Here is a 26,084-nt window from a genome sequence, read left to right as displayed (position 1 = left end):
GGAATAAATATCTGCAGTAATCATTAACAAGCTGAATCCAAGCCACAGATGTGTTTTGTTGTGCCCATACGGTGTTCATCCGTTTGTTTTTATTTAATCAACTACCCATATTTTAAAATAGGAAATAATTACTCCAAAAAAGCTGGATCTCTGTCTTATCCTGATACATAAAAAGATCTGGGAAACCTGATCCCCAATTCCCTCATGGGAAGGCCTTAGCTGGTGCTGAGTGACAGCTGCCTTCTATAGATAACTGAAGAACAAATGCTCTCCATTCAGCCTCCCAGCCACTTCACCCACATCACCCACTGATGCTTCCTGCCAGGCCCTTTTAAGCATTTATGTGGCTGCTCGTGATCCAGAGATAAGCCTCATCCACTGCTTCAGGCACCTCTTGTGTCGATGAGGATCTGAACTTGTGGCAATTTTCATTCTGCACCCTCCCCCCCTTGTTTTTTTTCAACTTGGTGATGTGAAGAATAGTAGAGGCTTGGTAAAGAAACCACAATGGGGACATTGAAGACAACAAAATTTCTGTAAGCAAGTGTGTGATTTGAATCTCTAAAATGGTTGTCTAAAATGAATGCTAAGCCACTAATATATATTAATCTCATTTTGTGAAGAAATCGTCATTTAAACAGTAATTGCCTGCATATTTAATAATAAAATAGCTAGAGCAGCTGTGTCCAACCTTTTGAATCAGAGGACAATTTTGCTTATCTGAGGTGGCAGATATCACAAAGATTATGCATGGACTTTTTTCTTTTCTTTTTTTTTTTTAGCTCATCTGCTATAGTAAGTGCATTGTATGTGTGGCCCAAGACAACTCTTTTCTTCTTCCAGTGTGGCCCAGGGAAGCCACAGGGTTGGACACCCATTTTCTGGAGTCAAATTGTGTCCAGAATTGGTGGGCTCTTGGTCTCACTGACTTCAAGAATGAAGTTGCGGACCCTCACGGTGAGTGTTACAGTTCTTAAAGGTGGCGTGTCCGGAGTTTGTTCCTTCTGATATTCCGATGTGTTCGGAGTTTCTTCCTTCTGGTGGGTTCGTCGTCTCGCTGGCTTCAGGAGTGAAGCTGCAGACCTTTGCAGTGAGTGTTATAGCTCACAAAGGCAATGGGGACCCAAAGAGTGAGCAGCAGCAAAATTTATTGCAAAGAGCAAAAGAACAAAGCTTCCACGGACCCAAGCGGGTTGCCCCTGCTGGCTCAGGCAGCCTTTTATTCTCTTATCTGGCCCCACCCACATCCTGCTGATTGGTCCATTTTACAGAGAGCCGATTGGTTTTACAGAGAGCTGATTGGTCCGTTTTGACAGGGTGCTGATTGGTACATTTACAATCCCTGAGCTAAACACAAAAGTTCTCCACCTCTCCATTAGATTAGCTAGATACAAAGTGTTGATTGGTGTATTTACAAACCCTGAGCTAGATACAGAGTGCTGATTGGTGTATTTACAAACCTTGAGCTAGATACAGAGTGCTGATTGGTGTATTTACAATCCCTTAGCTAGACATAAAGGTTCTCCAAGTCCCCACCAGATTTAACTAGATACAGAGTGCCAATTGGTGCATTCACAAACCCTGAGCTAGACACAGGGTGCTGATTGGTGTGTTTACAAACCTTGAGCTAGATACAGAGTGCTGATTGGTGTATTTACAATCCCTTAGCTAGACATAAAGATTCTCCAAGTCCCCACCAGACTCAGGAGCCCAGCTTGCTTCACCCAGTGGATCCCGCACCAGGACTGCAGGTGGAGCTGCCTGCCAGTCCCACGCTGTGCGCCTGCACTCCTCAGCCCTTGGGCGGTCTATGGGACTGGGCGTCGTGGAGCAGGGGGTGGTGCTGGTTGGGAGGCTTGGGCCATGCAGGAGCCCACTGTGGTGGGGGATGGTGGGGGAGGCTCAGGCATGGCGGGCTGCAGGTCCCCAGCCCTGCCCCACGGGGAGACAGCTAAGGCCTGGCGAGAAATCGAGCACAGCAGCTGCTGGCTCAGGTGCTAAGCCCCTCACTGCCCGGGGCTGGCGGGGCCGGCCAGCCAGCCGCTCCGAGTGCGGGGCCCGCCAAGCCCACACCCACCCGGAACTCGTGCTGGCCCACAAGCACACACGCAGCCCCGGTTCCCGCCGGCGCCTCTCCCTCCACACCTCCCCGCAAGCTGAGGGAACCAGCTCAGGCCTTGGCCAGCCCAGAATGGGGCTCCCATGGTGCAGTGCAGGGCTGAAGGGCTCCCCAAGTGCAGCCAGAGTGGGCGCCAAGGCCAAGGAGGCCCCGAGAGCCAGCGAGGGCTGCGGGGGCTGCCAGCACACTGTCACCTCTCCAAATGAATTCAAAATTTAGTACAGATTTGCTTTCAATGTTTTTGTGGTTGTTGTTTATTTATTTACTTATTTATTTATTTAGAGATAGGGTCTCTCTCTGGCACCCAGGCTGGAATGCAATGGCACAATCACAGCTCAAGGCAGCCTTGACCTCCCAGGCTCCCTAAGCGATTCTCCCACCTCAGCCTCCTTAGTAAATGGTAGCATACAGGCACACACCACCATGCCCAGCTAATTTTTAAATTTTTTTGTAGATAACGGTGTCTCACTGTGTTGCCCAGGCTGGTCTTGACCCCTGGGGTCAAGCAATCCTCTGCTCTCAGTCTCCTAAAATTCTGGGATTACAGGCATGAACCACCATGACTGGCCTTTAATTTCAATCCAAATAAAAGCCTTCTACTTTCAGTTTTTTAATCTCTTAACATTTATTATAAAATCTATTAAAAACTCTTATCTTTATATTTAAACATATTTTATATGTAATATGAAATAATAAAATATCAACAGTGATTCTAATTGTTTAATTTCAATCCAAATAAAAGCCTTCTACTTTGAGCTTTTGAATCTCTTAACATTTATTATTAAAAATCTATTAAAAACTCTTCTTATATTTATATTTAAATATATTTCATATGTAATATGAAATAATAAAATATTAATAGTGGTTCTAATTGTTGATTTTTCAGAAGCTAAGAACTATATGAATCTATACCATTATATACTGTAAAATCAAAAATATATGTAATATATACATATATACATATACATATAGTTATATATGTGTGTATATTGCATACTTATACATTTATACGTATATGTATATATACATATTTATATGTGTGTGCATATATATGTATACATCCCCAAACTACCTTAATTTAACTTTAAATCTAGTAATATTTTACAATAGAACATTCTTACCTCTGCCAGAAAAATTACTAAGCACCAAATTAGCACAAAAATTAAGCTCTTGTGGACAGTAATATATCGAAGGTATGTGTTCCATGTAGTCACTGCTGGTATGCTCTCCATATCATCAAAAAAGCACTCCTGAATAAAAGAATTATGGCTATTACAATAAGACAGTACAGTTTCAGGCCACCATTGTGGTTTTATTTTTAATATATGAAAATAATAGTATTACTTGAATCTAAATATATTTTAACAAATATAAATCATTATAAATGCCATGTATGATGTCATTCTATAGCCAGAATAATGTCTACTGGAGCAACACAGCTTTATTAAAAATGAGAAACACCGTAATTTTTCAAAATTCTAAAAATGTATCACTGATTATATAACTGTATTATTATTGGACAATTTTACCATTAAAGGCTTAACAGTGGCATACGTTTTATCAAATGAATGATACCATCTAAATTAAGTTTCCCAGAACTCTCTTTGATTTAACCTGTTTCTTCAGGGGTCCATGGACAAGTACAGTTCAGTATACTTCTAGCTATAAAGGTCTTCCAATAGACTGAAAGCCCATTTGTGTTTGAACATTTCTTAGTAACTTAGGACTCTCTCTCTTTCCAGCTGTGATTTAAATTACATAATTCTCATCCTAGGCATATTCCTCTAGAAGTCTTTGTCCTTTGGCATACAGATACATTTCAAAAATTTGAAAAAGAGAGATTCCACATAGTCCAAAGGAAAAAGATAGTTTTGTTTCTCACAAAATCAACAAAACTCATGGGAAAGCACTATGAATCACAAAGAAGGGCTCATATGGAATTGGGATATAGTGCACTGGTTAGGAGTATGCATTTTTTGAGTCAGACAGATCTGGATTTGAACCCAACCTCCACCGTTAACATCCTGGGAGTCGCTTGAATTCAAGCATGTTGTGGAACTTCCCTGAACTTTAGTTTCCTTATCTGCAAATGTGAAAAATTTTAAATACCTTCCAGGGTAGCTGTGGGGACTAAATATATGCCACCTAGCACTAGATGCAATCCACAAATAGAAACTATTATTAGTCAAGGATATCATTCTTTACAACTAAATTTTTAGGCTCAGGATTGAGAAATTCATTTAGATTGATATTAAACTATATAGATGGGCTGGGCGCAGTGGCTCAGGCTGGACATGGTGGCTCATGCCTGTAATCCCAGCACTTTGGGAGGCTGAGGTGGGCGGATCACAAGGTCAGGAGTTCAAGACCAGCCTGGCCAACATGATGAAACCCCTTCTCTACTAAAGATGCAAAAATTAGCTCAGCGTAGTGGCGCATGCCTGTAATCTCAGCTACTCAGGAGGCTGAGGCAGGAGATTCGCTTGAACCCAGGAAGCAGAGGTTGCAGTGAGCCGAGTTTGCGCCATTGTACTCCAGCCTGGGTGACAGAGCGAGACTCCATCTCAAACAAACAAACACACACAAAAAAACACTATACAGATGAATTATCATTTAGGAAACCTTCGTAAAGTATAGAAATACTAAAATTACACACTTTAGGGATCTATTTTATTTCCTCATTTTACAAAGAAGGAAACTTCCGCCTACAGATGTTAATGGCTTGTGTCTTGTCAAAGGTCACGTTATTCACAAATGATCTATACTATTAAACATATCAATTCATTACAACCCTGCCCATGGCTCATTTCATCCAAGGCATTAAGTTTTCTACTAAAACAACAAAAACTCTCCTTTTTATATTATTTCCTGTTCTAAAAATAAAATGCTTTTATTCTTAAAACCTAATATAACAAACTTTCTGTCTGAAGACTGGCACTAGTACATGTTAAGCTTCATATACATTCTCTAAAAGAAATCTTTTCAGAAACCCAATGTATAAAGGAAACTCACAAGATAAAAAAAGCCCACACTAGCTAAATTCAGGCAAGACTGATATACAAACCTGAATGTGAGTTAGTCCTATCAAGAGGCTAAATATTTATATACCTTATATATGCTACTTCCATGCAGATTATTTTGTGAGCTATAAATAATGAAAGCTACTATTTATTTATACAGTTATTTATACTGCACCTCTTCCCACAGAGGGTTCAAGATGGTAATAAAGCAGATGCTTTCTAACTTATAGTCACAATTATCACTGGCTTAGTAAAGGACCGAAAACTAAATCCTTTCCCTTTTTTTTTTTTTTTTCTTTTGAGATGGAGTCTTGCTCTTTCTCCCAGGCCAGAGTGCAGTGGCGGGATCTCGGCTCACTGCAAGCTCCACCTCCCGGGTTCACGCCATTCTCCTGCCTCAGCCTCCCGAGTAGCTGGGACTACAGGCACCCGCCATTGCGCCCGGCTAATTTTTTGTATTTTTAGTACAGACGGGGTTTCACCGTGTTAGCCAGGATGGTCTCAATCTCCTGACCTCGTGATCCGCCCGCCTCGGCCTCCCAAAGTGCTGGGATTACAGGCGTGAGCCACCGCACCCCGCCCCAAATCCTTTCCCATTTTATGGGAAGAGAGAAGTCCATTGCAAAAAGAAATCATTTGTTATTTTACATTTTAAAGTTGCTTGCATAATTAATGAACTTCATAATTTCTGAGTTTTAAGATACACCTTATCCTAATCCCATGATTTGAGTAAATTTTGTTACATGCTACATATTGCATTCTACTCAATTGCACTCTGTGGGGTGAAATACCCCCAAGCGATGTATACCTACCTTTAAGTCTTCTTCATTAATTTCTTCACTTATTTCCAAGCCAGTTTCTTGAGATAACCTTCTTGAATATATATCCAGTTCAGTCAAGTTTGCCTGAGGGGCCAGTGACACTTTTCGTGTGGATGCTGTTGTCTTTCGGTGAATGCTCTGACCTTGGTTAATTGAGTGTGTCATCAGGTTCAGAACAGACTGCCTCCTTCGTGCCTGAAGCGTGGGACCAGTGCTGATCACACTGATGTGAGGTAGTATCGCCTCTCCCTGCTCAGAATCTGGAACTAAGGACAGCCTTCTCTCTAAAGGCTCATCAAAATCCTCTTCGATGCCATTCATTTGTAAGGGAGTCTTTGGTACAATGGAAAATTTTCGTATAGAGTTGATTGGATTGAGAATAGAATTCTTCCTTTTTTCCCCAAACTCTCCAGTCTGTTTAAAAGATTGTCTTTTTGTTTCTGTCCAGGAGACAGGAGCATCTCCTTCTAATGAGAAACGGCGTAAGGTCTCAGTTAGGATTGAATTTCTTCTTTCTGCACTAAATTGGTCGAAAGAATCACATCCCATGAGTTTTGAGCTAAAGTCTGGCCGTAGATTTTGGAGTTCTGAAAATGTCCCATAAAAATAGCTGCTACCTTCGTGTAAAATTAATATTTTGTCAGCTTTCTTTAAATGTTCCATTTTAGAAGTGACCAAAATCCTAGTTTTGTTAGCCATCAGTTTACAGATACAGCTTTAAGATATAAAAAGATATAAATATCAATTTTATAAATACTTTATTTTAGCATTTTAGCATTTGTCTTGCATTTTAGCATTGTGTTAATGTTTTATTGCATATAATCTCTATCATACAATTTTATTATATTTTAAATGATTCTATAAGTACTCCGTAGTAATTAAATTGGTACCTTGTGAATTCTGATAGCATGAAATAACATGCTATATTGAAAAATTGCATGGTAACAGACCGAGAATGAAATTAAATTTCCTATATTAAGTAGATATTTGACTTTGAGCAAATCATTTATCCTCTGGGTCTCTCAGTTTATTTATCTAGAAAATGAGGAAATTATTAGATGATCTTTAAGGTCCCTAGAGATTTGTACTTCATTTCTTTTAAATGTCAGAGCTTTACTGCTCTTTAAATTTTCTATTAATTTCTTTTTTACATTTTAGGTTGACCACCAATTTATTTCTCAAGTGTTTACATTAAGACTAATCTGTTTCACTAAAAATAAAACAGCAACAATAACAACTGAGAATTCTATAATTAATTTGACTCTCCTCAAATAAAATTTTAATCTATTCTAGAAGTAAATCCTGACTAGAATCATCTAAGAAATATCAGTTTTTTTAGGCATTAAAATGTCATATATCATATAGAAAGATACATTGTTCTAGATTATACTGTAACACACTAACACAATACAAATGTAGTAAAGTTTATATTGATAGAAGTTACTTTTCACAATCTCAGGGTTGAAAAGATAGTGTCTTGTATATTAAATTTAACTAAATTCTAAGAAAGGTACTTCTAGGAATAACCCAGCCATTTTATATACATATACATCTTTATTGCTTAAAATCTTTATTTTTAGAAGAGTATAATAACTGTTCTCCTAATAAACAACTTGATAGTCCATTAAATCATTTTGAAACTTTGAAATCAAGCCATATAACTGACTGTCTGTCTGTCTAGGGAATTTCATGTACATTAGACCCTAACGGGAGTTCCAAGGAAATATAAGTCCTGAGCTCTGTGTGATTGAGATCTCCAAGGAAGTATTGAGGTAGATGAGTAGTCTAAGCATTCACCTACATTAAACCAGTAAAACACTTAGCATATGTATTTTCTTAAGAAGTTTACTATCTATGGAGAAGACAGAATAAAATACTAACACAAAAAGTGAATAAAAATGTTAAGTATAATAATCAATTAAAGTAATATATATCACAAGGCAATGATACTGCAAAAACTACATAGATAGCAATTGCTATAACAGTATAGCAATGGGAGAAACTGGTTTAGCATGAGGCGGTCAGAAAAGGTTTTAATGGAAGTAATCTTGAATCTTGGCCCGGTAGGGAAGATCAGATTTGAGTTAATACCATGCTACATTCTGCCATACCAACAATGGTGAACATATTTCTCAAGAGGTAAAATGCTATCTATGATGGGATAGTCTTTCTTTCTTGTATTTTAGCATGAGCATTATAAGTAAGGTATTCAAAGAACATACCTTTCAAATATTTCTTTTTCTGTTAAAACATCTAGGTATCCAAAAGGAGAGTCTAATAAATACAAATCAGCATCTTTGTATACTGCTCTAAAAAGAAAATGGAAATTAAATTACATTTCCTCACTATTTCCTTGTCTTTTAGTGTAGATGATTTGCCTTAAACAGTTCACTACGTGCATTACAATATGGTCACCACATTGATTCACTGAAATAACACTATTCTCAGAAGTGGTGCAGAAGTAGCACTTTTATACATGTTTTTACTAGGGCAGATTATTTTAAATGAGGAATAAAGGAATAAGTTGCAGAAGATTTTTATCACTTTTCACAACATTCCAAGAACTGCTGAAGTGGTTTTGCTAACTGTAAGTGGCATAAACTAGCAAAAGTCACAAACTGAATTGTACCATAGCATACACTTTAAAATATTGCCTTAAAAAAAACCTTTTAACAATAGTAGATAATTTAGAGGCCAGTATCATTCTATGGGCTCAAAATACAATGGCAAAAATTATACAGTTCCTGCCCTCAAAGATGTTGGGTTTTGGTGAGGACACCAAGAAGAAAATAAACTATTTCAAACTGTGAAATGTCAGAGACAGCTAATAAATTACATTACTTATGTGAAATTATTTTTAAAATGTTTTTCTAAGTGTTAACCACTATCAACAAATTGATAGTAGTGCTGCCACAGCTGTATAATTGATACTGCATTTTGTTCCTTGTAGTTTCAGTCTCTATATCATATTCATAAAAGTTCCAAATAAGGAAAGTATGAGTAATTCACAACAAAATGTATATCCATATTATTTTACTATTTAGCTAAAATATGAAACTATAAGCAAGTAAAATCTACATTGAGTTGACCTTAGAACAGTAATAAAGATGAAGACACAGTTCCCATATTAATAGAAATGAGATAATTTCTTCATAACATTTAAATTTTTCAGGTATGATTGTTAGTAACCTTACTTATATCTCAAGTACATAGGATTCTGTGTTTATACGTGTAATTGTTGGTACTTCTGTAAAAAACAAAATTGTATCAGCACACAATTAAGAAATTTTCAAAGCCAATTAAAAAATTTTTTTAAAAACCAACTGCAAAACTTTAAAAGTCTAAAACAACCTTTATAGTGCAATTTATTTTTGAAGACAGTATGCAAGAGCTACATAATGGATCCCATCAAAATGTACACAGTTTCTTCTCCACACTCAGTTCTTAATTCTCTCCCTCACATCTATCACAAGCTTCTTATGAGATCAGAAATAAGAAATTCATCATCCAAAACTGGACAACACACTACACATTCTGATCAGAATAAGAATAGACAATTATTTTTAGTTCCTCAAAGTGTGTGCACCTTACAGCAAAACCAAATCTTAAACTGATAACACAAAGTCAATTCTATGTTGGATGTCTAGAAGCCATATACTCTATCTTATCTAAATTTGTGGAATGCTTAGAATAAGTCTTACTTTGGCTCACAGATAAAAATAATCAACTTCCATTTATTTAGAAGCCATTATCTTGTCTGTGAATTAACCATATCTATTGATTTATTACCTTACAGTGTATTTCCAAGATCAAAGCATGGTTTAACGTAAAGAATCAAAAGGACTTGGTTCAAATTGTGACTCTACCATTTTCCTGTGTGGCTTTTGGCAAGTTAACATCTAACAGCCTCAATTATCTTATGATCTCTTCTGTAAAGCAGGGAGAACAATTCTTACTTTGCAGAGCTGTAAGAGGATTACATACACACAAAAGCACACCCACAACTAGAATACTACCAGGCAATTGCAGGTGCTCAGTGAGGGTTAGTTTCCTGTCTCAGCTTTTGGAAAGCAACAGAAAGTAAGGGAAAGGAGCCAAAACATCAATGAGTCAATGTGATTTCTTGTTAACGACTTTGGCAACAAAGTGAGAAGAATTTTGTTGAGATAAAGCTTGAGAAACATTTGACATCAGAGTCACCAATAATTGTTTAAACTGAAAGTTACAGTTTAACTACAAAGCTCTCTCCTTGACATACATTATCTATATTTACATCTCTTTGACAGCTTTAAAATGCTTGGACCAAGAGTGTTTCTACTAAGGGACCTCCTCCCCCAACAATGTTAATGCATTTGTCCTGTTTATTTTAAATATTATAGATTTTAAGCCAAGTGACATCATTTGCCTTCCTATTTTGTTATTAAAATTATGATGAAAAATTTGAAAATGTATGTTTATCTACACCAAGAAGCCTAAAGCTGGTGTGTACATTGGAGTGGCAGGGTCTACGATGGAACTAACAGATATTTACATCTTCTCTTTCCAGTATTATGCAGAATCCTAGAGTTTTCCATTTGTAGTAAACTATACTATGAGGCAAACAAATATACAGACACCAAAATATGGGCACGGATTCAGAATAACCATAATCTCTACCAAATCTGGATATTATACCATTATTTATAGTTCTTAAATGTGATTCTTAACCCACTAGCTATAAAACCCCAGGATTTTTTCAATTCCAGAAACAGAATATAAAGCAATAGAGAAATGTCTGTAATTTTTTTACATGAATAACATTTACAGCAAATGCTTGCTAGACCAATAATTAGTTATTCACCTTGCTAAAGAAATTCTTGCTCGTTGACCTCCACTCAGTGTGATTCCACCTTCTCCAAGAACTATATTGTCTTTCTCTGCAAACTTGGAGATGTCCTATTACCAAAAATAGGAAATTAGAGAGTCCCTTTTAGTATGCTCAATCTGAATTTGAAAGGCACATCTTCCTTCTAATGTAATCATATATCACACTATTGCTTTAACCACAGTTGAAATTTTGAACATTGCATCTCCATTATTTCAAATGCAATTTATTTAGTTAGTCAAAAACAACATTGCTGAAATTTTAGATGTAAATTTTTCTTTAATTTTTAAAATGTCATGAATGATCATTAAATAATAATTATAAAATACCAAAAAGTAAAATATGTGTATATTTATGGGTATATAAATATGTGTAGATCATCCATAGGTCCATTTTACAAATTCAAATGTTATCAACATACTAAAATACACCTTTCTCCAATTTAAGTTCACTCTTTTCAAAAGAAATCTCCCAAAATGAACAAACCTCCTAACAAGAGAAACTAAAAGAACACTATTCACACCCCTGCAGGATCTAAGTATCTTCACTGGGCTTCCATGGGTCCAAGGCAATTTCTTTCTATACTTCTCTCACCTATCCTCCCAACGAAAACAGCTTTCTTCCTCATCCATCCTCAGCACCTCATTCTCACGACCTCTCTCCATTCATTCTGCCCCTCCTGTCATCCTTTCTCCCAGGTAATGAACATTTCTGTGGCAACAATCATTCTAGGCATTGTAAAAGAAGACTGGAATTTATGCGAAATAGTCCTTGACTCTTAGGCATTGTATGTCTAATTTAGAAGGTAAGTCATAATCCTGGAGAAAGCTAAATACTATCCCAAAGATTTAACTAACCATTTTAAGACAGTTTATAAAACAGTTCACAATTAATTGGCAAATTAATTTTGTACATAACAGAAGTATACAATAGATGGAATACCCTGGAGGCTTTCAAATAGATGGGATTTGGTCTGAGACTTGAAGAATATGAAGAGTTAGATAGGTAGTAAACTCTCATTAGCCTTAAAAAAAAAAAAAAGCCTCTCTCCCTTTTCTCCTCCCATCCTTCTACATTTGTTTCCACCTCCTCCTTCCTCCCCTCTACTAAAACTTCTCTTCCATATGCCTCTTCCTTCTTCTTTCACAATCCAGAAATAATACAATATTATCTATATCTAAAGTGTCAAAATGGTTACTTCTGTTATTCATTTGTTTCATTTATCTACCATATGGACATAAATAGGACTTCACATTCAAAACTCCAAATGCACAAAGTAAATAGATTAATAAGTAGTCATTTATACTAAGAACCGTTTGGTGGTTCCTGTTGGCTGGAATCATGCTAGCTGCTGCCCTCAAGGAATTGTTGCTATCAACATTTCTGATCTAGAGTAACAAAAGGCCTGTGAAAAAAATGCTGACATGTTGGAGGAGATGTAGCAGGACTCAGTGGGCTCGGCTACTTAGGCGCTGCAGAAGTAAAATATAGAGAGGTCATTAATACCCATAAGCACTGCTTATGAGAAGGACCTTCAGTGGTTATGAGACATGTAAAACATAGCTCTTTATTTCTTTCTACCTGGCCTAAGTGAGCATGCTTTTGTTCAACTCATGAACTGGACCACATACCTAGGATTCCATCCAAATAACAAGAATTGCAGTAGATTTCACTCATAATTTAGAAGTTAGACTTCACACCTAATTTAGAAGGTAATAAGGTAACTTAGAGGTGCTCATGCAAGTGCTCCTTTAGCGAGGCTGAAGATTTCAGTTTTTCAGCAATTACAAGACAACTCGTGTGTATTTCTTCTCTCCTGCCTCACATTTTTCCTTTTTCAAATCGTATTCTCTTTTTAAAAACTAAATCTGGTTGGGCATAGTGGCTCACTTATAATTTCAGCACTTCAGGATGCTGGGCGAGAAATGCTTGAGATTGGAAGTTTGAGACCAGCCTGGTCAACATAGCAAGACCCATCTCTACATTTTTTTTTCTTTTAAATTAGCTGGGCGTGGTAGCATGCACCTGTAGCCCCAGCTACTCAGGAGGGTGAGGCAGGAGGATTGCTTGAACCCAGGAATTCGAGGCTACAGTGAGCTATGATCACACCACGGCACTGCAGCCTGGATGACAGAGCAAGACTCAATATCTAAAAAACAAAACAAAATAAAACAAACAAAAAACCCTTAAATCTTTTGGAGAAAAAAAGAGAATAAAGAGAATGGTTTGCTTTTGCCATGAATAGATTCACTGTAGGCTTTTGAAAAAGAGGCAAATTTTCTAATATATTATTAAAAAGCAGGAGGCTGCTAGAATTATTACAGTTTTCCATTTTTTTTCAAATTTGAACTCAACATTGTATTAATTAAATTGGTTAAAATTTCAAAATATCTTTAAGTATTAAAAATAAGTAGTTATCTTGACAGTACAATTATAACACAGTTGACTATAGAAAATAGATTATTGATTTAGAGGGTATAGAATCCTAGCCCAGTGCAGTCAATTAATGAAGATTTATGGAAAGAAGGAAGAGAGACAGGGAAGGGAAGTTAATCAAATATTAAGTTAAAAATAAAGAAGTACATAGAAGAAAATAAATAAATATGTGCAGAGGAGAAAAAGAAAGAAAATTGGAAAAGCAAAAATTGCCAGAAGGAGAAGTAGATACCTATATATTAAAAAGTTAAAAAGATAATAGCGGGAAAAAAGGACAAGAATATTGAAGGGGACAGTAAGAAACAGATAGAAGATAAGGAACTACAGTCTATACTTTAGAAAATGTCCCTGCTGACAACAACCAAGCTGAGAATCAAATCAAGAGCTCAATCCCTTTTACAACAGCTGCAAAAATAAATAAATAAATAAATAAATAAATAAATAAATAAATAAAATACATGAAAATATACTTAACCAAGGAGGTTGAAGATCTCCACAAGGAAAACTACAAAATGCTGCTCAAAGAAATCACAGATGTCACAAACAAATGGAAACACATCCCATGCTCATGGATGGACAGAATCAATACTGTGAAAATGACCATACTGCCAAAAGCAATCTACAAATTCAATACAATTCCTATCAAAATATCATCATAATTCTTCACAGAACTAGAAAAAAATCCTAAAATTCATATGGAACTAAAAAAGAGCCCACATAGCTAAAGGAATACTAAGCAAAAAGAACAAATCTGGAGGAATCACATTACCCGACTTCAAATTATACTACAAGGCTATAGTTATTAAAACAGCCTGGTACTGGTACACAAATAGGCAAGCAGACCAATGGAACAGAATAGAGAACCCAGAAATAAAGCCAAATACTTAAAGCCAACTGATCTTTGACAAAGCATACAAAAACATAAAGTGGGGACAGGATACCCTATTTAATAAATGGTGCTGGGAAAACTGGCAAGCCACATGTAGAAGAATGAAACTGGATCTTCGACGCTCACTTTATACAAAAATTAACTCAAGATGAAGCAAAGACTTAAATCTAAGACCAGAAAACATAAACATTCTAGAAGATAACATTGGAAAAACTCTTATAGTCATTGGTTTAGGCAAAAAGTTCATGACTAAGATCCTAAAAGCAAATATAACAGAAACAAAAATAAATAGATGGGATATAATTAAACTGAAAAGCTTTTACACAGCAAAATAAATAGCATGGTAAACAGACAACCTACAGAGTGGGAAAGAATATTCATAAACTATGCATCCAGTAAAGGGCTAGTATCCAGGATCTACAAGGAACTCAAACAAATCAGCAAGAAAAAAAACAAATAATTCCATCAAAAAGTGGGCAAAGGACAGAATAGACAATTCTCAAGATATACAAACAAATAACAAACACAGGAAAAAATGCTCAACATCACTGATTATCAGGGAAATGCAAATTAAAACCACAATGAGATACCATCTTACTCCTGCAAGAATAGCCATAATTAAAAAGTCAAAAAATAATAGATGTTGGCATGGATGTGCTGAAAATGGAACAGTTTTACACTGCTGGTGGGGTTGTAAACTAGTACAACCACTGTGGAAAACAGTATGGAGATTCCTTAAAGAACTAAAAGGAGAACTACCATTCGATCCAGCAGTCCCACTGCTGGGTATCTACCGAAAGGAAAAGAAGTCATTATATGGAAAAAAAAAATGCACACTCATGTTTACAGCAGTACAATTCATAATTGTGAAAATATGGGTCCAACCTAAATGCCTATCAATCAACAAGTGGATAAAGACAATGTAGCATATATACACCATGGAATACTATTCAGCCAAAAAACGGAATGAAATAATGGTTTTGCAGCAACCTGAATGGAGCTGGAGACAATTTATTCTAAATGAAGTAATTCAGGAATGGAAAACCAAATATCGCATGTTCTCACTTATAAGTGGGAGCTAAGCGATGAGGTTGCAAAGGCATAAGAATTATATAATGTGCTTTGGGGATGATAAAGGAAGGGTGGGGTTGGGGGGATAAAAGACTACATATTGGGCACAGTGTACACTGCTCAGGTGACAGGTATATCAAAATCTCAGAAATCACCACTAAAGCACTTATCCATGTAACCAAAAACCACCTGTAGCCCAAAAACTATTGAATTAAATTTTTAAAAAAGAAAAAGAAAATATCCCTTCTGGATTTAAATGTCCAAAGACTACAAATGCAATTTTATTACATTATTTTTTAAGACAATAATTAAGAGGCTGTTTCAGTCAAATTTCTATCTTAGGTGTCTATAACACTTATATTTTAAACAAGTCAAGGAAATGGGAGGAGGGAGAATGAAAATAAAGTATTCCCCTCCTTCTTTCCCATATGAATAAGGTGTAAAAATATTAGAGAAAGAGATCAGAAGAGCTCATGTGAACTCAGGCTTTGCACACTCAGATCGAATGGAACATCAAATTCCTCCAAAGACCAGAAACAGCCCTCCTTTTAGTCTTATCATTCTTCAAATCCTAACTTAAAGCTTGTTGAGGAAAAGGAGAAAATGCTTTAAGAAAATGAGGGATTTAGGGAAGGAATTGCTAATAGTTTCTTGGTACCATGTTAATCTGTCCATTTCAATTATAACCACAAGCTACTCTGATTCTTTTTTATTTTAAGAGTAGTGTCGTGTGTCCCAGTGCCTGGTCTTTTCAACACTTTCAGTCAGTAAGCCATGGTATGCATTCCAGGAGGGTCCAGGCCTCCCTGGGGAGATGGCTGATAAGAGACAGTACTCTCCTCCCCCTTGTCCCAGATTAGAGGGAATGGGATTCCTCAGGGTGAAACCTTCCCCGTACTTGGGAGATCTTCCAGGTTGTTTGTACCCTGGGAAAAATGCCACAAAGAAATGCATCCAAGTGTCCTTGCTCCTGAGTCACTGCTGAGTTGAAATCTGAATTATGTTTGTAAAATCAATTTTGAGAGCTATCAGATGTCATGTAAACTGTGCTTGTAGTGGTTGCTCAATAAGTAACAAAGCTGGAATATTGAATTGGATAATGTGAGACCCAGAATTTGAACCCTGGTCTGTCTGGCTTATTGTGAAATCTCGGTTACTTAACAGCTCTTTGACTCAATTCCTCTAACAAAAACCTGGGTCAAATAATAGTTTATGTTTCATAAAGAGTGCTAACTATGATAATTAAGAAAGTGGCATTTATAAAGTAATTCTATAAATATAAAGCAATGAGATAAAATGTAACATCCAAGTGGAATTTTTTTTAATTCTAAAATAAAGCTTGGCCGGACATGGTGGCTCAAGCCTGTAATACTGGCACTTTGGGAGGTCAAGGCAGGCATATCGCTTGAGCCCAGGAGTTCAAGACCAGCCTGGGCAACATAATGAAACCCTGTCTCCACAAAAAATGCAAAATTTAGCCAGGTATGGTGGCACACACCTGTAGCAGTCCTAGCTACCCTGGAGATTGAGACGTGGGAGGATCGCTTGAGCCCAGGAGGTCAAGGCTGCAATGAACCATGATCACTCCATTGCACTCCAGCCTGGGTGACAGAGTAAGACCTTGTCTCAAAAAATAAATAAAGTAAAATAAAATAAAACTTTAAACAAAATACAAAACATGAGTAGTAACATTAGTCAAAGAGCAAAATGACCTGTTTTCTAGCCCTGTCTCCATTACTGGACTAACAGCTTTGAGGAAGTCTTTTCTGGCCCTAACTTGTCCATCTATAAAATGGGTATAATAATATCTTCCTTTAACAGTTGTAAAAATTTGAAGTAATTTAATATAAAGGGCTGGCCCATAATATACACTCAAATATTGGTAACTCTCATACTTTTGTAATGAGATATTTGTCAATGATCTATATATGACATTCATTTCCATTTATCCTTGAATAGAATGTTTACCTGACGTGATAATATGTCCCATTCTACCATTAAAAAAGAAGCAGATTTTTAAGGCCTGATCTCATAGCTTTTAATAGCATATCATCATAAAAAATATACAAGAGATGATGTACAGAAAAAGCACTGGACTTAGAATCAGAAGCTCAAGTCCCAGGTTTGCATGACCTTGCCAGATGTACTGTTGTTGAAGTTGGTATGTATGTAGCCATGTGATTTTAAATTAAAGGCTAGGATTCTTAAGGGTGAGGTCAAGGTAGACATGATGTTCCCAGACAAGATCTTGGCTTCTTTCACCTTCCAAGCACGACCACACTAGACATGACCAATTAATTTTATTTTACAATGCTAAATTGTGCTATGATATTTTTATTCATCTTATTACCTTATAAACGAATTGAGGGAGGATATACAAGTTCTTTACCTTGTCTTTTCTGAGAAAATGTATCTTGCTTTTAGGATGACTAATCGTTTATTTGAAATTTCCACTAGAATATGTTTCAGCAGTAAAAACAAACAAGAATATCTTTAAATCCCCACACTTGTTGCTAATTAAATAACATACTACTGAATGAAAAATACCTAGATACATAAATGTTTTAATAATCAACACCACAGTAACCTTCTTGATAAGTCAATATCAGGATACTGTAAGAAAGTAGATTGATGATACCTGCCTTCAAGCACTTCTGTGCTTGAATTCACTTGCTCACATTTATTTGCAGTCTGGACTAGACTAGACTGAAAGTGTAAGCTTTGGTAGTTCATAAATACATTTATTAGATGCTATGTGATTTACCCTGGCATTTACTATCCACACCCCTCCTCATAAAAAAAACCTACTAATAATATCATTGCACATAAATCTCTATGATTTTGTGATCTTATTTTTCTAAGACATACTCTCATGAATGGGGTGGCTAGGTCAAAAGTATGCGTTTTCTTTATTTTTAAAAGATATTGTCAGGTTCCTTTACAAAACAACCAAAAGAATTATATTTACATTAGCAAGTTTTGAAAGTACCCTTTTCCCCATAATCACCACCACCAATAGATATTAATATAATCACACCTCAATTTTTGCTAATTTGCCATTTTAATTTGTATTTTCCTTAATACCTATGAAATTGTAAATACTGGCCATCTGAATTGCTCTTCTGCGAAATGCCTACTTTTATTTAAGTCTGTGTTATACATTCATTTTTATTTGTATGTAATAGATGTTAAAAACCTTTTTTGCTGCATATGTTAAAAAACATTTTTTCTTTTCTCTTTTTCTTTTACACTATCCATAGACCATCTATCATGTGCACAGTTAACATTTCATGAAATCATTATATCTGTTTGAAATTGGAATTCCTGTATTTGTTTGCTGTCTTTTTTTCTTCTAGTATTTCAAGTGACAAATTCCTATATTTGTTGAAAAGTACTACCCAACCTTCAGGTTATACATTGAGTATCCTATATTTCTTTTCAAATATTATTGCTCTTTTTTAATTAAAAAATTTAATCAAAGTACAATTTATGTTATATTTGGCATGAGACATGAATCTAATCTCATTTTCTTTTACTTGGATAGCAAGCATGATTTATTAAATTAATATTTTTTATACTGAATTCATTTAGCATCTATTATATATCATATTCTCATATTTCCTAAGATCCATTTCTGGCTTTTCTGTTTGGTTCCTCTGATCCATTTTTTTATTCCTATATTAACATTGTGCTAGGTTTTTTGGCACTTTGGTTTTTTTTTTTAATGGCTCTAATATCTAACAAAGTATAAATCTTATTCATAAATTTCTTGACTCTCTTTGGTCATTTAGTCTTCCATATAATAACAAATATTAACAATACTAATAACAATAATAAGAATAGCTAATGGATATTTAGTGCTTACTATATGTCAGGCACTGTTTTAAGCATATCTATATGAAAAGATGAATGTCATCCCAAAGATAACATAGCTAATAGATAATAGAGCCAGGATTCCAACTAAGGCAATTTGTCTACAAAGCATGTACTCTTTTCTTTATTTTTTCTTCTTATATGAAATTTAAGTTCCAATTAACAAAATTTCAAAACCAACCTCATTGGGATGTAGTTATAATTTTATTAAATGTGCATATATTTGGATAGGGTTCACTTTTTAAGATGCAAAATTTTATTAAAAATTATGATCTTTCTACTCATCCAGGTCTTATTTTATATACTTCAATAATGGTTTATTCAATTGAATTTTCTCCATATATGTCTTATAAATTTCTTAGCAGATGTATGTCTAAATATTTTATGGTTGGCTACTATTATGAATCAAATAGTTATTAGGTTTCCATTTTAATTCCCAAAGCGTTATTGCAAGTAGAAAAAAAAGCTACATTTTCTATATTTATCTCTTATCCAGCCATATTATCACATAGCTAACATGTTTAGTCAGACATTTTCAATAGCAACCTTGTTGAAGTATGACTTTGAAAGAAGAAGCAAAGCAACTGTTAAAAAAAAAAAAGTTTGACTGAGAGAAGAGTTATATTAGAAGGGTTTAACATATATCTTAAATTTTTAACAGAAATTTAGATATCTTCATTAGTGGAACTTAAATATTTGGCTATTTGGTTGTGTTAAATTTAGCTTAAAAGAGAGATTTTCAGAATTACTTCAAAAAGATCTAAACTGACAGGAAATTGAAGATGTTTCAAGCATTAGACAAGATTTTACCCTTAGAAATGCTCTCCTCAATAGTATTTAATGGCCTATAAAATGTGAGTTTCATTTACAAATATAGTACATCTAACCAGAATTTACCACAGCTGCTATCCAAAATACCAATTACAACTGACCCTTGGACAACGCCCTTGGACAACATGAGGGTTGGGGTGCTGACTCCCCATGCAGTCGAACATCCATATATAACTTGTAACTACCAAAAACTTAACTAGCAATAGCCTACTGTTGACCAGAAGCCTTACTGATAACATAAGCCATAAATTAACACATATTTGGTATGTTATATGTATTATATATTATATTATTACAATAAGGCAAGCTAGAGAAAAGAAAATGTTTTTAAGAAAACCATGGGGAAAAAGAAATGTATGTACTATTCATTAAGTGGAGGTGAATCTTCATAAAGGTCTTCATCCTCACAGTTTTCATGTTGAGTCAGCTGAGGAGGAAGAGCAAGGGGAGGAGTTGGCCTTGCTGCCTTAGGTGTGGCAGAAATGGAAAAAAATATATATATGTATAAGTGGACCTGCATAGTTCAAACCCGTGTTGTTCAAAGGTCAACTGTACAATAACTTGGCTATATAAACATATACATTTGAATATACATACATACATGTACATGTATATACACATATAAGCAAGTGTATATATGTATATGTGCATGCATGTGTCATATATAGCCATATATATGTACATGTGAATGTATTCATAGAGCTTGATTCCTATCATTCACTATTATGGTGCTAAGATAGACTTGGTATCCTGCATAAGTAAAAGGGGATGATTATTTTTTTTCTGAACTAGGTTACTACTTCTTATCAAAAAAGTAAAACATATGTGGAAGATATGGAATTCATAAGAATTTATTTGCCCCACTTTCCAAAGATTTATCATCTTCAATTCTATTACATAATAACAATAGTTATGTATTATGTTATGTAACATGTTCAACTACATGGGGAATCAGCACCCCTAACCCCCACATTGTCCAAGGGTCAATTGTATTGGTATTTTGCAGAGCAGCTGTGGTAAATTCTTGTTAGATGTACTATATTTGCAAATGAAAGTCACATTTTATAGGACATTAAATAATACTGAGGAAAGCATTGCTAAAGGTAATTACAATGGTTATTATGTTATGTAACAGGATTGAAGATGATAAATCAAGAATGCTTATCACATATCTCATGACTGCAAAATTCAGGAAAGCCATTTTTTTCCTCAGTTAATAAAGAATATCTTGGTCAAAGAATAACTGTAAAACAGTAGACTGTGTGATCCACTTTAAACAATTCAAGTTGTTCATCATTCAAGCTGATCATGTCATGCTTCTGCTTAAAACAACACAAAACAAAAAATATTGGATCCATGTGAACATCAGAATAAAGTCCAAACTTTAAAAAATGGCATAAAAAGACATTTCCTAGCTTATTTCTTCAGCCTCACCTCCCAGCACTCCTCTATATCCACCTTACCCTTCAGCCACATTGAGGTTTTATAGTTCTCCAAACTCACCATGCCTTCCATCACTTTGTGTTTTCACATTTCCTGTTCCCTTTGTCTAAAATGCCTGTCCTCTACTTCATCTGGCAAACTCTTTCAAGATCAATAAAAATTTAATTTCCTCTGTAAAGTCTCCAATGACTTCTCTGACAGTCATGCCTTTCTGTTCTCGTGTCATCCATTTTCTTATCTGTTCACATATCTCTACCTTCAAAGACTGTGAGCTTCTCAAAGGCAAGGGGAGAAGTGTGATTTGCTCTATGCTTTGGAAGCCAGGGCAGGCTTAATTATTGCAGGCAATATGTTCCAAGCAGTGAGTGAAGTATTGTAGATAACAGAGACAATTAAGGTATAGCCTCTGATTTCAAGAGCTTACAATCTAGTGAGGGTATAGAGGACAACTTAATGAAAGAGCTGGCTTCTGAGCTGCACTTTTGCTTCATGCGTAGGAGATCTGTTGTATCTTCCTCTGCCTAGTCTTACTGATCCTAGCCCTCACTTGTCTTTATGGCCAGCTTGAGACACTATGATGCCTCCCCAGAGGAAATTCTCTAATCCTAAGTGATAAAAAAAGTTAAATAATAAAGTTATTGTTATTTCAAAAGTAGATACTGATGTGAGATTAAACAAGTAGATGATAGAATAAATACAGTTGTGCCTTGGCATCTGTGGGGAATTGGTTCCAGGACTCTCTGTGGATACCAAAATCCATGAATGCTCAAGACCCTTATATCAATGGGGTAGTATTTGCATGTAACATATGCACATCTTCCTGTATACTTTAAATCATCTCTAGATTACTTATAATATCTAATACAATGTAAATGCTACATAAATAGTTGTTATACTATATTGTTTAGGGAATAATGACAAGCAAAATGTATGTACATGTTCAATTCTGATGCTTTTCTAAGTATTTTCTATCTGTGGTTGATTGAATCCATGGATTCGAAACTCACAGATACAAAGGGTCAACTCTTCCATGAAGAAACACATGCATAGATCAGAACCTAGAAAAAAGATGTCAGAATGACAATTAGGGGAAGGAGAGACTACTCAAAAAATTATCTTGGGACAAATGGCTTTCCATATGGAAAACAATGAAATTAGATTCTTAACTTACACAATATACAAAAATTAATTCTAATGATTGCAACTTTCAAACTTTTGGCAATATAGAATAATATATTTATGAATTCTGTTAGAAAAGATATGTTAAAGAGAAGACACAAAAATATAAACCATAAAGAAAAATACGGATAAAAGTGACTACATAAAAATTTTAAAACTCTCTACAACAAAAGATCCCACTCTAGAGAATGGTAATGCAATGTATAGAACTGTGTTAGTCCAAGACCTGCAGGTTGCAAATAGCAAAATGGTATTAAATGTACAAGGATTTATTAGGGGAAATATTTGTAAAAAAGGAAATAAGGAGGGAGGCAGAGGAGGCTATGAGACCTCAATGTAAATTCAATCCCCTGGTAAAGGAAAGAAGGGTAGAAGGCTGGATGTAAGATGTTAGAACACTGAGCAGTCTGAGAAAGGTTTGGCAAAGTCATTATTAGCCAAAACTCAGCCACTAAAGAAGTCTCATATCTCCCAAATACACATCTGCTTTAGTATCCCAGCTGTACTCATTCATTCACGTGCAAGGAGAAATCTTGAGACAAAGGATTTTAATATACAGCATCTGGGGCTCTCACTCAATCACATTCCCTCTAGCAAGGCCTCTGTAAGGCACATCTCATGGCCACCACAATAACTTACCAAAAAGATAATCGGCAAAGGATATGAAATCAGAATGACTAACAAACATGAAAATATATAGCATCTTACAAGTAATTGGAGAATTGCAAATTAGAACTAGAGATAGAACAATAGAGATTCTGATTTACAAATCAGAATGGCAAGAATTAATATGTCTGTTAATAACAAGAGCTTTCAAAGATTTGAGGAAGTGGGAACTTTCGTAAGTGGCTGGTGGTACTATAAATTGTATGGCTATTTCAAAGTGCAAATTGGCAGTATCTAGTGAAATTTAAAATGTGTGTATGTATCCTATGAACACACAATTCACCTATAGATATATATGTCAGTAAAGTCTCTTGAATATGTGCAAAAGAGAAAAATTCAAATATTTTCATTGCAGTATTGAGTAAAATCCTGGAAGAATCTAAATATCCATCAGGAACAGAAGGTATAAATAAAATGTGACATGTTATGGGTACAAAACAACAATGAAAAAAGAATGAAATAGAATTCTACATACCAGCAGCATAGCTAGATCAGAAAAAGATAACCGTAGCCAAGAAGGCAAATTAAAGAAGGATGTGCACAAATTATACAATTTATGTAAATTTTAAAGCCACACATAAAAAAGCTACTAAATATTGTTCATAGATAACTATATGTATATATGGGTGTAAATTTATATAAATGGATTGGAAAAGTACATGTCAAATTCATAATAGCGATTGTCTAAAGCTGGGGGTTTTGTGAAAGAATGATGGTAAGAAGAATAGGGTAAAAAGTCCTACTTAGAATTTGTCTTGGCCCCTATCAAGGCAGTTAAGAAAATAGGAATGTTGTCATATGAAAGTTTTCTGTCTATAACAGACACTAGGAACACAGATTACCTTTAAAAGTGTGAAAATAAAAGATTCCCACATCTGAGAAGATTTGTTGTTCTGAGCTAATGTATTTGGCCTCCTTTTCTGGACTGAAACATTTATATAAAGAGAAATGTGTACACTTGGATAACGTTAATAATAAGTGTTTCAGAGATCATGACATGAAGCTGCTGAATCTGGAATAAAATAAAATAGTGGGGGTAGGATGAAGAGAATTGTAATTAAGTTCATTATTTTTAAACAAAATACATTAATAATACCAATATCCTGCTATTAATGTCTGTACCTGTTCTGATTACCTAATTTATTGTTCATTTGTAACCATGTTATTAGTGTTTGGCTTTCTCTATTTGATTTAACATAAAACACTTCATTTTGTATGCACTGTTAAACATTTATCTTTGCTGATTACTAAGAGCGCTCAAATCTGGTATTGTATTTATCTTAAGGGTGTTGGTTTTCCAGCCTTCACAGTAGATCTTCCCTTCCATGAAAGTATAATCTAAAAAAAAATTAATTCCACTTGGTGCTATCATAATTTTTTTAAAAAGCAGTATGGGAGCCTGTGCTGCTTAGAGAAGCCTTACACACAAGGACAAATTCTACTTCTCTTTGTTCACACTACAACTTCCTTTGAGTTCCCTTGGAGTTATCCACAAAAATTGTTGTGGGAAATCATTCATTGGAATTAAGATGCTGGGTATGAATTGACCTGTTACATAAAAATTACTGAGATTTAAAAACAATGAAGGCCTTAGTCTTAAATCAAATATAGAGTTTTAATATTGTGTTCAATTAATTTGCTTGTTGAAAGGGCCCTGAAAAACCTTTCTTTCAAACCATCCTCCACTGCCATTTCAATTTTTAATAATTTTCTCAGCATGGTTTAATCTATAGATAAAAAGTCAAATTATTTGGATCATTAGTTCTTAGTATGTGGTCCTTGGACCAATTTCAGAATCACCTGGGGAGCTTATTTAAAAATGCTTCACCTACTCTTACTCAGGAGAATTTGGACAGGATAATCTATCTGCATTTTGACCTGTGATTACTATGTGTATTAATGTTTGAGCTACTCATCTAGATACTTGTTTTTTTGGCTGATTTCCTTTACAACAAACTGGTCAGAAAGGCAAATGTCAGCTTCAAAGGATTCTGTGCATACAATACATTGGGTCTGTTTGAGATTGTAAAGCACTTGAGCATACTTAGATAAAGAGTACTAGAGAGGGTCAAAGTAATATAATAAGTGTGCAATAAAGATTAACTTACTTTATTACTAAGGAGTGCATAACAACATATCCAATGTGATATATGTATTTTTCACATAAATGTTTATAATTTTATTTTTTTAAGTGCTTACATTATTCAGCTGGACCAAACAAACCAGAAGTTGTTAAGGAGTAATTGCTAATATAAAGCTTATTAACTCTGATTTGCACATACAACAGGGCAATGATATAGGGTGTTGCTATATTGACAGAAAGAGAGAGAGAGAGAGAGAGAGAGAAAGGGTGGAGTGTTACATTTAATGGTTCTGTGTAATTTTGCAATATTTACTGAGTACATTTGAGCTTCCTGTGACTTTGTAGATAGGAAAATACCATAAACCCTCTTTTAATGGCTGGCTTATTACTCTTTATAACAATCTTGACAATATAGATGCTTGTGGTAAGGGAGGAGGGTAAGAAGCTTGGTTGGGTAAAGGAAACATGAACTTTAGAGGTAATGCCATTCAATAAAGCATGTCATTAACACTAAATCATTGGGTGGTTAGTGTCATTGTTATTAATATTTAATAATTACTAAGCACTTGTGTTGTGCTTTATGCACAAGGAAAATGGACAAGGGGGGAGTAAGTGTGGTAGGAGCAGAGGGAACAGGTAGAAAGAACAGACGAAGGGAAGAGTAGAGTGTGTGAGAGAACATAAGAGAGCCAAGAGAGTATTATAAAGAGAGAGAGAATGAAGTAACATTTTTGTATACAGCTACTATACAAGTGAATGTGTAGCTGAGAGTGTTACATGGCCCTGTAT

At 35.2% G+C, this 26,084-nt stretch overlaps 1 protein-coding gene across 1 annotated transcript in view; it reads right to left on the bottom strand.

The window, feature by feature from the left end:
• CFTR (CF transmembrane conductance regulator) overlaps nucleotides 1–26,084 on the bottom strand; it is a 166,215-nt gene that overhangs the window by 68,038 nt on the left and 72,093 nt on the right. Inside the window, exons 12-15 of the mRNA XM_058441560.1 lie at nucleotides 10,801–10,895; nucleotides 8,183–8,269; nucleotides 5,952–6,675; nucleotides 3,241–3,369 (exon numbers count right to left, since the gene is read on the bottom strand). Of these exons, the coding sequence (XP_058297543.1) occupies nucleotides 3,241–3,369; nucleotides 5,952–6,675; nucleotides 8,183–8,269; nucleotides 10,801–10,895 (1,035 nt within the window). The remainder of the gene's footprint in view (nucleotides 1–3,240; nucleotides 3,370–5,951; nucleotides 6,676–8,182; nucleotides 8,270–10,800; nucleotides 10,896–26,084) is intronic.

Source organism: Hylobates moloch, unplaced genomic scaffold, assembly GCF_009828535.3.
Source record: "Hylobates moloch isolate HMO894 unplaced genomic scaffold, HMol_V3 SCAFFOLD_1, whole genome shotgun sequence".
NCBI classification, from domain to species: domain Eukaryota; kingdom Metazoa; phylum Chordata; class Mammalia; order Primates; family Hylobatidae; genus Hylobates; species Hylobates moloch.
This window is presented reverse-complemented; position numbering and strand designations above follow the sequence as displayed.